Genomic DNA, 12,012 nt, shown 5'->3' with positions numbered 1-12,012 from the left:
GAAAGGCTGGCCTGGACTAAGGAAAAGACCTCGCACGTGAAACCCAGAATCCGGAACTCTAGAACCCACCTCAAGCTAGACGTGGGGAGTGATCCGCTACAGTGGAAGCGCCCTCCAGACCGGAAGTGAAAATGAAAATAAATGGCACTATTTTACGGAAATCTTTTTTTTTTTTTTTTTGGAGATGTCAAAGGCCAGTGCACTCTATATGGTGGGGAAACTGAGGCCCGGGTCTCAAATTCAACTTCTCCTTCAGCCAACCTTTGGAGCTAAGGAAATCCGGAGGGGAGAGGAAAGCAGTGGGGAGGAAAGGAGAGGGAGGAGGTAGGAATAAAAAGGAGGCTAGTGGGCTGGGAATGTGGCCTAGTGGTAGCGTGCATGCCTTGTATACATGAAGCCCTGGGTTTGATTCCTCAGTACCACCCAAACAGAAAAAGCTGGAAGTGGCGCTGTGGCTCAAGTGGTAGAGTGCTAGCCTTGAGCAAAAAGAAGCTCAGGGACAGTGCCCAGGCCCTGAGTTCAAGCCCCAGGACTGGCACAAAGAGAGGGCTTCCCATCTTTTGCCCTCTACCCCCTCGCTATGAAGACAGCGGTGGCTACCAGGCTTTCCACCATAATGATTACCAACAAGCATCAAAAGTCACAGTGTTAACAAAAACAGCAATCAGTGTTGGTGTTTACTGCTGCAATGAAAATGTATGTATAAGCCAGGTGTGGGTGGGCCACGCCTGTAATCCTAGCTACTCAGGAGGCTGAGATCTGAGGATCAGGGTTCAAAGCCAACCTGGGCATAAAAGTCCGTGAGACTCTTATCTTCAATAAACTCAGAAAAAGCCAGAAGTAGTGCTGTGGCTCAAGTGGCAGAGTGCTAGCCTTGAGCACAAAGAGGCTCAGGGACAGTGCTTAGGCCCTACATTCAAGTCCCAGGACTGGCAAACAAAAAGACAAAAGAAAATGTCTATATAAATTAATGGGAAATTCAGGTTTAGAACAGGCAAACATACTTTTCTACACCCATGAGGAAATTGATATAAAATTAGGGACCCTCTGGGTGCAGTAGCCCATGTTTATAACCTCTGCTATGGAGGCTGAAGGCAGGACAGTGGAGAATTCAAGAAAGACTACACAAACCTAGCAAGACCTGACAAAAAATAAGGCTCCGGTTTATACCTGTAACCTCAGCTCCTCAAGAGGATGAAGATTTCTAGGCCAGTCCAGTCACAGCAAGACCTTATCGTGTGTGTGTGTGTGTGTGTGTGTGTGTGTGTGTGTGTGTGTGTGTGTGTGTGTGTGTATACATGCATGCATACTAATCCTGGGGCTTGAACTCGGAGCCTGGGCACTATCCGTGAGCTTTTGTGCTCAAGGCTAGCACTCTACCACTTGTGCCACAGCTTCACTTCCAGCTTTTTGGTAGTTAATTGGAGATAAGAGTTTCACAGGCTTTCCTTGCCTGGGCTGGCTTTGAACCCTGATCCTCAGATCTCAGCCTCTTGAGTAGCTAGGATTACAGACATGAGCCACCAGGATTCAGCAACAAGACCTTATCTTAAAAAAAAGTAAAAACATGGCTGGGAATATGGCCTAGTGGCAAGAGTACTTACCCCATATACATGAAGCCCTGGGTTCAATTCCCCAGCACCACATATATAGAAAATGGCCAGAAGTGGCGCTGTGGCTCAAGTGGCAGAGTGCTAGCCTTGAGCAAAAAGAAGCCAGGACAGTGTTCAGGCCCTAAGTCCAAGGCCCAGGAGTGGCGCAAAAAAAAAGTAAAAACAAAGGGCTAGGGCGGTGGTTCAAGTGATAGAGTGCTTTATGTATAAGGCCCTGGATACAATTCTCTAACTCCACAGGCAGACAAGACCCATAGATAGCTATGACTGATAGATGAGAGACAATAATAGGAATAAACAAATGACTTGCGCAGTTTCCCAGCAAACTGCCCTAGTCTAGGATTTGAGTTTCTCTCTCCCCAGTCTATTTGGCTTCCTCCTGTTCCAATGAATATAAGACCTTCTTTTCCAATGAATATAAGGTCGGTAGGAAGAGGGCAAAGTAAATAGATGCACTGATGGCCCTGAATTTGAGGCATCAGGTTCTACGTGGCTTTGCATCTCATTGGGCAGTACCCCATTTCCTTTAAAATTATTAAGTGCCTGAGGGCAGGGGATGTAGCTCATTGGTAGAGAGCTTGCCCATCATACACAAGGCCCTGGGTTCAATCCTCAGCAATGCAGTAAATAAGGGAACGTTTTCTTTGCTTATCCCATCAGATTTATTTTAAAAAACAACTTTAATACAAATTAAAATAAGGTAAAGTAACAGATACCTCATAAACAGCAGCAACATTTGATCATCCCCTTCTCTTTGTCCCCCAAAGCCTTTTAACCATTTTCATTTTGATCAGGGGTTCATCCCTGTAAGGTCAAAAGGGGTGATCTCAAGGGTGAGCTGAGGAAGAGGGGTGACCTTTCAGCCTGGAGGTAACTTTGGCCATGAACAACAAACGAGACACCTGTGGAATGTCAAGGTCGGGCTGGAAGGGGACAGAGCTTAAAGACTCACGGAATGTGGTCCCCTCCTCCCTATTTTAATATTCTGACTAGCCCAACCCAGGAAGACGCTGGCTAACACACTGACTCCCAGTATAACCTGCTCCCTTTGAACTTGAACTTGTAAACCTCCAAGGAGAAGAGTTTGGGATCCAGTGCAAATGTTTCAGTCAAGAACTATGGTTTCAAAGAGGGAGGTTCCTCCTGAGTTCCCCAGAGGAAAGGGAGGAGGCCCACATCCTGGAAGTCTTCTGGATGCTGACTGAACTCCGGCGGCTCACAGCGATCTGCCCAGCTGTCCACAATCTTGCGCAGGGTCACGCAGCGCTCCTCCAGCTCTGGTCCCTCTGTCTGCATCAGCAGGTTGGCTAGCTCCCTGCTGAGGTCCTGAATGATGTCATGCCGGCCTTGGTGTTCAGGCTGGTCTGTGGTTGGGGTCACACTGCGCTCCCTGAGCTCTCCATTTGGCCCCAGGAGGTACTGATACTTTTTCTGCCACCTGCAGCACACCATGGCTTCCTTGACCGGCTGCTGGCTGCTGTGCAGGAGGGCCAGGATGTGCCGGCACGGCAGGTGATACCGCTGTTGGAAGGAGCAGCTGCAGCTGCAGCCGTCTTTGCTCACCTGGTGAGAGTCCTCCAGCAGCTGCACGGCCACCGCGGGACCTGCCACCCCCACTAGGTGGGTGGAATTCTGTACCACCTCCCACTCGTTGAGGCACAGCTTGTACGCCAGTTCAGAGCCGCTCTGGCGCAGGGCGTCCAGCATGGCGCCGCGGGGAGACGGCGGCGGGGGCTGCGGCTGCTCGCAAGCCTGAGCTTCTGACCTGGCCTCTTCCGCCGGGGGCCTGGCGGGGCTGGCTCCTGGGATTCCCACAGGCTTTTTGGTCCTTGGTGGCTGCATGCTCGGAGGCCAGGTTTTCTTTAACTTGGAAAGAGTGGTGGAGCTTTTGGTGTTAAAGAAGTCGAGGTAATGAACAAAATGAAAGATACAGTCCAGCAAGGATTGCTGTTTCTGAAAGAGGCTTGACACCTTGTTGGTGAGAAAGTCCAGGCTGGCCATGTAGGCGTTACATGTGTGCAGGCCCTTCTTGGCATGCGTGTACCACAGCAGTTGGCAGGAAAACCAGTGGGTCTGCAGGAAGCGGAAGAGATCCTCATCCAGCAGGGCCTCGGACATCGCACAGAGATCTTTCAGGCTGGCCTCCGAAGCAACAAACACAGCCTCCCGGAGGGCTTTGTTCATGAGGCCTTTAAAGTATGCACATGCTGCGCTCTCCTGGAGCTTCTTTTCCAAGAGCCGGGTTGTGTGGTAGACGGAAAGGAGGACGCGGGCTGCGGGGAAGGTCTCTTGCAGGATGGCCCAGTAAGAGAATAAAGGGTCCACAAATACCACCTTGACCTTGGGCCAATCGGAGTTGAATCCTTTGAAGACGTTCAACATCTTGGCCACAGAGCTGGAGGTCTCAGAACTGAGCACAGAGAAATGAGCCACTCGACTCTCGCGCTCCTTGTTCTCCACCAAGAAAGCGTAGAGGATGTGGCCCTGGGGGTTCTCCACCTTGTGCAGCAAGAGATGCTCTGGGAAGCGAGCGAACAGGTCACTCATCTGGCTGCTCTGGAAGTTAAGCCGGTCCAGGTCTCGACTGGTGCCCACGCTGAAGGAGGCCATGGAGCCTTCATCTACTTTAAGAAAGTTCTTCATCATCTGTGCTATGTTGGCTAGGTCAGGAGAGAAGCTCTCCTCTTCGGGATTCCAGGGCTCTTGTACCCTCTCTAGGCAAAATGAGAATTCTAGTGGGGACTCCTCAGCTTGGCCAAGGTCTTTGTGCACTGGCTGGAGCTCCGGCAGGCTTTGTGGCTCCTCAGGTTTGTCCGTGGGGTCTCTTCCAGGACCTCTAGCTTTGGAATCAACATGTACATGCTGAGTATTTAGTTCACTGATAAACAGTTGATCTAGTTGTTCGTCGTACTGCAGGAGTAAGTATGCTGGGCATGTGTTTGTCTCCTGTGTTCTCTTCCTCTTTGACTGTGCTCCAATACAGACAAATTTCACCTGCAGGTATCTAGAGAAGGTGGAGATAACAATGAGAAAGGTACCGACCACCCCTTCCTCTCTCTTATAAGTGGGGTGCTGGTGGCGCATATCTCTAATCCTAGCTACTCAAGAACATTTGGGAGGTAGAGGCAGGAGGATTGTGAGTTGCAAAACAGCTTGGGCTACATAGCGAGACCTTGTCCCAAAAAACAGACGGGCTGGGAATGTGGTCTAGTGGCAAGAGTGCTTGCCTCATACACATGAAGCCCTAGGTTCGATTCCTCAGCACCACATATATAGAAAAGGCCAGAAGTGGTGCTGTGGCTCAAGTTGGCAGAGTGCTAGCCTTGAGCAAAAAGAAGCCAGGGACAGTGGAGGAAGTGCTCAGGCCCTGAGTTCAAGCCCCAGGGCTGGCCAAAAAAAAAAAAAAAAAAAAAAAAAGAAGAAAGAAAAAGACAATTCCCCTTCAACTTCTTCCCCAGCAAAGATAAAAGTGAGATTCTAAGGATGCTGGACCAGATCAGTGCCATCACCTAAATTCTTCAAGGCAGTCTGGGGATATGATATAGCTGGGCTTCCTTTCATTTGTTTGTTTTTTGCCAGTCCTGGAGCTTGAACTCAGGGCCCGAGCACTGTCCCTGGCTTCTTTTTGCTCAAGACTAGCACTCTACCTCTCAAGCCACAGTGCCACTTCTGGCTTTTTCTATATATGTAGTACTGAGGAGTCGAACCCAAGGCTTCATGTATGCAAGGTGAGCACTTTACCGCTAGGCCATTTTCCCAGCCCGCTGGGCTTCCTTTCAAAGAGCAAAGATCTTTAGTCCAATCATCTTTTTCTTAAATGCCCACAGCTGGGCTGGGAATGTGGCTTCAGGGTGGAGTGCTTGCCTGGCATGCATGAAGCCCTGGGTTTAAGTCCTCAGCACCACATAAACAGAAAAAGCCAAAAGTGGCACTGTGGCTCAAGTGGTAGAGCTAGCCTTGAGCAAAAGAAACTCAGGGGCAGTGCTAAGGCCCTGAGTTCAAGTCCCAGGACTGGCAAAAAAATGCCCACAGTCAACTGTGTGCTGATAGCACCTGTAAATCTAGCTACTTAGGAGGCTGAGATCTAAGGATCATGATTTGAAGCCAGCTCAGCCAGGAAAATTCTTGAGACTCTTATCTTCAATTAACACCATTTTAGTGGTTAATTTTGGCTTTTACCTAGAAATAGAGCTGTGGCTCAAGTGGTAGAACACCAGCCTTGAGGATAAAGGCAAAAATTCAGCTTCTAGGCCCTGCCTTTAAGTACCAGTACCAACCAGCATGCACATGCACATGCACCTGCGCACATGCACATGTGTAACACACACAAATGTCCATGGCTTAATTTTGTTGAGTTATGAGAATTAAGCCCAGGGCCTCTTGAGTGCTAAGGACACACTCTGCTAAGTACACCTGTAACCCTCTAGGAAAGTTAGACAACTACTAGGCTAGAGGATCTCTAGGGACCCTTCTGGTTTAGGCATTCTAGGCTGAAAATGACTCAAAGGAGAGAGGTAATTAAACCGACTACCTGTATTTATTTGTGGGGTATAGACCTAAAATAGTGATGATGATGATGGTAATGGGTTATGAATGTGAAACACACACTGTCTAGGAGAGGATCAGGAGCGCGCACGCGCGCGCGCGTGTGTGTGTGTGTGTGTGTAGATACCGAGGGGTGGAGGCACATTGCGTAATACACATACATACATGCATATATATATACAAGCACTCTTGCCACTAGGCCATATCCCCAGCCCCTGCATATATATATATATTATATATATATATTATATATATATAATGAAACCTACCAACCACTGTGGGAGAAAGCAGAGAGGGGGAGGGAAGGAATGGAATATGGAGGAGGAAGAAGAGAATGGTTTTTTTTTGTCTTTTCTTTTTTAGCACTGGGGATCGAACTCAGGACATTGCACTTGCTAGGCAAGTGCTTTGCCACTGAGCTACATCCCAGCCCCAGAAGAAGAGAATTTGTTCAAAGCACACTATATACATGTATGGAAATATCACAGCAAAACCCCCTGGTATCACAAAGGTATGTTCATCCAAAAAGAAAATAATAGAATATCTGTTATTTTTCCTTTCCTATCCCCACACCCAATCCATGCCTTAATGCCAGTAGGCCCATCCCTGTAAAGTCTGTATGGATGCTCCAAGCCACAGTATTTGCTCCTGTCTCTGATTTTAGAACATTTGTCCAAAAGGCTTAAGAGATTCTCTGGGTGGCAGTGTTAGTGGGGACCCAAAGCCCTGGAGGTTAGACAGCCTGGGTTTGAATACTGGCTCTGCCATTTGGAAGCTGTTTAATCTTGGGCAGGTCACTTTCTTAGCTTACTCATCATAAAAATCTTAGGGTTGTCATGACAAATAAACTACGGGCAAAACATTTAGCCCAGTATCTGCTTCAGCCTTTTATTTATGCTAAATTAAAGTTTTCTGCTATTATTATGACAGCTGCCACCCCCTGTAGCCTTCTGCTGGACATTTACGCATGGCTTTTCCAATTTGAAGGGGATGGCTTCAAGTGCCAGGACTGCATTAGTCCCCAGTGTATCCCAAACTCCTCAGTAGAGTGGTTTCCTCAGCAGATATTTATCAGTGATGTTTTGAATGAGGAAATTATGAATCACCAGTAAGTGGGCCGGGTCACACCCTTACCTCCTCAGGGAGTCCAGCCGGAAAAAAAAAAAAAAAAGGGGAGGAAAAAAGAAAAGCTCTCAGCCCCTGGCATGGCATGACACAGCTTGGGAGCCCCACCTCCACCCTCCCAAACACTCGAATCCAGCTGGTCTTGTTTGCCCACCTGTGGGGTGAGGTTAGGAAACCAGGATATGTCAGTCTGTCCTATGGGAACAGGGCGGAGGGCCCTGAGGCTCTGAGCACAGGGCAGGGGTGGCACTGTCTCTGGGTCTGAGGTTGGCACGGCTTGGAACAGTCTAGTCCAATGACGAGGCCATCAAGAGGCATCAATGGGTGGCTTTTGCCATCTCTGGTTATCTGTTCTATACCTTAGAAAGAAAAACTGCCCACAACTTGCTGTGTTCCCTAAGAGATGTCATGTTTCTGGCCCTTTGCTTCTTGTACAATTTCCTCAGACATGTATGTATATATATATATATATTTTAATTTAATTTATTTATTTATTTATTTTGCCAGTCCTAGGGCTTGGACTCAGGGCCTGAGCACTGTCCCTGGCTTCTTTTTGCTCAAGGCTAGCACTCTGCCACTTGAGCCACAGCGCCACTTCTGGCCATTTTCTGTATATGTGGTGCTGGGGAATTGAACCCATGGCCTCATGTATAGGAGGCAAGCTCTCTTGCCACTAGGCCATATCCCCAGCCCAGACATTGGTATTTTATGTTAATATACTCCTGAGATTTATTGGGCGTCTCCAAAACTTAATTTGTTATTGACATCCTCTGCTTTTCAACTTTTTAATCATTGTTTCCTGTATTGGGGCTTGAACTCAGGGCCTCCGGCTCTTGCTTGGCTTTTTAAAATTTATTTTTTATTTTTATTTTTTTTGCCAGTCCTGGGCCTTGGACTCAGGGCCTGAGCACTGTCCCTGGCTTCTTTTTGCTCAAGGCTAGCACTCTGCCACTTGAGCCGCAGCGCCACTTCTGGCCATTTTCTGTATATGTGGTGCTGGGGAATCGAACCCAGGGCTTCATGTATACCAGGCAAGTGCTCTTGCCACTAGGCCATATCCTCAGCTTGGCTTTTTTTTAAACCCAAGTCCGACACTCTACACTTGAGCCACTTCTCCACTTTTGGCCTTTTGGTGATTAGCTGGAGCTAAGAGTCTCGTGGACTTTTTTGCCTAGGCTGAGTTTGAACCACGGTCTTCTTGAGTAGTTAGGATAACAGGTGTGAGCCAAAGGTGTTCAACTCAACTTCCTATCATCTTGCCATCCTCCTTGATTTTCCTTCTTCTTATCTTAACTAGTAAAAGACTGAAAGGGTTTTGTTTTTGTTTTTGACGGTTGTGGGGCTTGACCTCAGGGCCTGGGCACTGTCCCTGTGCTTTTTCTGCTCCAGGCTAGTGTTCTACCACTTTGAGCTACAGTACCATTTCCAGTTGTGGTGGTTAATTGGAGATAAGAGTCTCATAAACTTTCCTGCCCTCATTGGCTTCAAACGGTGATCCTCAGATCTCAGTCTCCTGGCAGACTTTAAGTATTCTATCATGGATTTCACCCAGCGTTGAAACTCTCAGGAGATATGCAACATCAGATTGGCTGATTTTACTTGCGTTATATTAACCTGATACTACATCTATTGGACCAGCTAGGCACTGTCAAAGCTCTTGATGGGACCTGCAGAACTAAGCAGGAAGTAGTTAAGTGGCAATTAATTTTACAAGTAACTAGTTCATGGGAAAGGTTTTTGTGTCATGACACTTACTTTCCTACAAAGTCTTGTCACTCTGGGTACATGGATAATGAAAATTCAGATAATACCATCATGTGTGAAGCACATGGCAGGGATTAAATAAAGCGACACCTGAAAAATACCCAGCAGAGAATCTGGAAAGGGGTTTTAAATTGGTGGCTATTAAACTGAATAGCAATGGAGACATACATGATAAGATACCATGGGCCCTTACTAACAAACCAGGTGCCAGTAGCTCACACGTGTAATCCTAGTTACTCAAAGGCTGAGAATCTATAGGACTACAGTTTAAAGCCAGCCTGGATAGAAAAATCCTTAAGCAAGCAGGTGTAGCGAGTTTGAGGGTCAAACCAATCATTAAATACCTTCTCTCTGAACAAAGCCATAACAACAGCCACACCAAAATCCACACCAGAGAGAGAGAGAGAGAGGAAAACTCGGCATAAAATTATAGCATGGGTGCCATGCCTGCAATCCTAGCTACTCAAGAGGCTAAGATCTGAGGATCGTGGCCTGAAGCCAGCCCAGGCAGGAATGCCCATGAGATTTGCATCTCCAATTAACCACTAGAAAGCTGGAAGTAGAGTTGTGGCTCAAAGTAGTAGAGAGCTAGCTTTGAGCAATAAAGCTCAGGGACAGTATCCATGTCCTGAATGCAAGCCCTACAATCAACAAAAATTAAAAACAGGGGCTGGGAATATGGCCTAGTGGCAAGAGAGCTTGCCTCGTATACATGAGGCCCTGGGTTCGATTCCTCAGCATCACATATACAGAAAACGGCCAGAAGTGGCACTGTGGCTCAAGTGGCAGAGTGCTAGCCTTGAGCAAAAGGAAGCCAGGGACAGTGCTCAGGCCCTGAGTCCAAGGCCCAGGACTGGCCCCCCCCCCCAAATAAATAAATAAAAACATTACAGACTAATAGGGATGTTGAAGAAAAAGTTTGGATATATCTGTGATACTACAAAATATATACATTTGGCTCGTTTAGTGGCATACAAGTCCTAATGTAGTGGGAGTCTTCAATGTACCGCATCAAGGTGACTGAAGGGTGGCAGCTGGATGGGGCAAAAATAAAAAGGTGATAGAATTGGAAGGTTGGCACTTCACTCCCTCTGTAAAATGCAGGCCCAGGTTTGCAAGTTCCTAGAGAGTGGACTATATGAAGGTACTTGAAAGATGGTGTACTTACACAGGGTATGGAAGCTGCAGACTTTTCAGAATACAGCTTTGTTTGTATCCTTTGATATACATTCTTTCCCCTTTCTTTACCTTCTTTCTCCTCTTTTTAGATAGAGCCTTCAACCTCCCAAATGCTGGGATTACAGGCAGGAGCCACCACATTTAGCTCTTTCATAATGCATGCATGTGCACCTATATACAAATGTGTGTATTTGCTAGTACTGTGTCCTGAACTCAGTTTCCTGGGCATTGCTTTAGCTTTTTCACTCAAGTCTAATGCTCTACCCACTTGAGCCATAGCTCCATTTCCAGCTTTTTTTGCTGGTTAACTGGAGATAACTGGATTTGTCCTGCCTCAGCTGGCTTTGAACCCATAATCCTCAGATTTCAGCCTTCTGAGTAGCTAGGCTTAGACAAGAACCATCGGCGTCCAAATATAATATTCTTTAAAATAAATTGGTAAACTGGGAATGGTGTTTCATTAATTGAAATCTAAAGTGGGAGAGTGGAAACAAGAAACTATAGCCAACTGTCTGAAATTCTGGAGGCCGAGACTTGGGACTGGCATGCAAAGTGGGCCTCCTCTTGTAGAATTGGACTTCCACTTGGGGTATCTGACGCTACCTGTAGAGTCACAACCCTTGCTAGTGTCTGTGGCTGCAGGATTGCTGGCTTGATGAATAGGAAACGCCTTCCCCTCCCTCCTCTGGTATCAGAAGCCTGGAGGAGAATATGAGTTGTCTTAAGGCAGGTGAGCTATAGGGAAAATCTGAAAGCAAGCTCTCTTCCAGTCACGCTAGGATCAACCACTGGACTAGAGAAGCAGATGGGATTTTTGCTTTTATTCTTTTGGTTTTGGTACTGGGTTGGCTCCCAGCTTTGATCCTCAGAGCTCAGCTTTTTTTTTTTTTTTTTTTTTTTTTTGCCAGTCCTGGGCCTTGGACTCAGGGCCTGTGCACTGTCCCTGGCTTCCTTTTGCTCAAGGCTAGCACTCTGCCACTTGAGCCACAGCGCCACTTCTGGCCGTTTTCTATATATGTGGTGCTTGAGAATTGAACCCAGGGCTTCATGTATACGAGGCAAGCACTCTTGCCACTAGGCCATATTCCCAGCCCCGGAGCTCAGCTTTCTGAGTAGCTAGGATTACAGGTGTGGGCCACCAGCGCCAGCGGGTGTTTTGCTTTCTCTCTCTGTCTCTCTCTCCTCTCCTCTCTGTCGCTCTCTCTGTCTCTGTCTGTCTGTCTCTCTCTTTAAATGCATCTGTGAAGTCTGTGCTTGGTGCCTGGGGAACCGCAGGTGTACGGAGGGGTGTGTGCGTGTGAGAGAGTATTCCAGAAAAAACTTTGCGAATGAGGGAGTAAGTGAAAGTGAACCGGGTGGCCCCGGAGCCCGGGCGCTCACCCCGCGCGCGGTAGGGGAGGCCCGGGCGGGCCGAGGCCCGGGCACCCCCTCCTCCGGGCCGCCCGCCCCGCCGGCCCGGCCCGGCCCGCCCTTACAGGATGTCCTCGCGGATGGAGGTGCCGTGGTAGAGGTTGTGGAAGCACACACTGGAGCAGTCCTTGAGGACGAAGCAGCACTTGTTCTCCTTCTTGTAAGCATCGAAGCACTGCTGGAAGTCCTCGTAGGTCCTGAAGCAGCTGCCCAGCTCCATGGCCGCCCCTCGCCGCGCCTCGCCGCCCGCGCCGCGGCCCGACCCCAGCTCTCGCACTAGCTCGCGCCAGGGGTCGGAGGTCACGCTGAGTATTTATAGGCGGCGTGGGCGCGGCACGCCTCCGGGGGCGGCCCCAACCGCATGGCCCCGTGCCGC

At 48.3% G+C, this 12,012-nt stretch overlaps 1 protein-coding gene across 2 annotated transcripts; it reads right to left on the bottom strand.

Annotated features, from left to right (window-relative positions):
* Nucleotides 1–2,272: 2,272 nt before the first annotated feature.
* Nucleotides 2,273–11,964, bottom strand: Zswim3 (zinc finger SWIM-type containing 3). 2 transcript variants are annotated; one of them, XM_048349508.1, is made up of 3 exons: nt 11,702–11,964; nt 4,344–4,617; nt 2,273–4,304 (listed from the first exon to the last, which is right to left on the bottom strand). In XM_048349508.1, exons 1-3 carry the CDS (start codon nt 11,854–11,856, stop codon nt 2,730–2,732), a joined length of 2,004 nt encoding a protein of 667 aa, XP_048205465.1. In that variant the 5' UTR covers nt 11,857–11,964; the 3' UTR covers nt 2,273–2,729. The 2 variants fall into 2 exon arrangements, with proteins under 2 accessions (XP_048205465.1, XP_048205464.1); XM_048349507.1 differs by having other exon boundaries at nt 2,273–4,617.
* Nucleotides 11,965–12,012: the final 48 nt, after the last annotated feature.

Source organism: Perognathus longimembris, chromosome 6 (assembly GCF_023159225.1).
Source record: "Perognathus longimembris pacificus isolate PPM17 chromosome 6, ASM2315922v1, whole genome shotgun sequence".
Lineage (NCBI taxonomy): Eukaryota > Metazoa > Chordata > Mammalia > Rodentia > Heteromyidae > Perognathus > Perognathus longimembris.
Note: the sequence above shows the minus strand (reverse complement) of the source record. Positions and strands in the feature narration are given on the sequence as shown.

Coding starts and splice junctions, on each gene's coding strand:
- Zswim3 (XM_048349507.1), bottom strand. CDS start 11,856: ATGGAGCTGGGCAGCTGCTTCAGGACCTACGAGGACTTCCAGCAGTGC. Junction 4,618..11,701: donor TCCATCCGCGAGGACATCCT/GTAAGGGCGGGC, acceptor CACCTTCTCTAG/ATACCTGCAGGTGAAATTTG.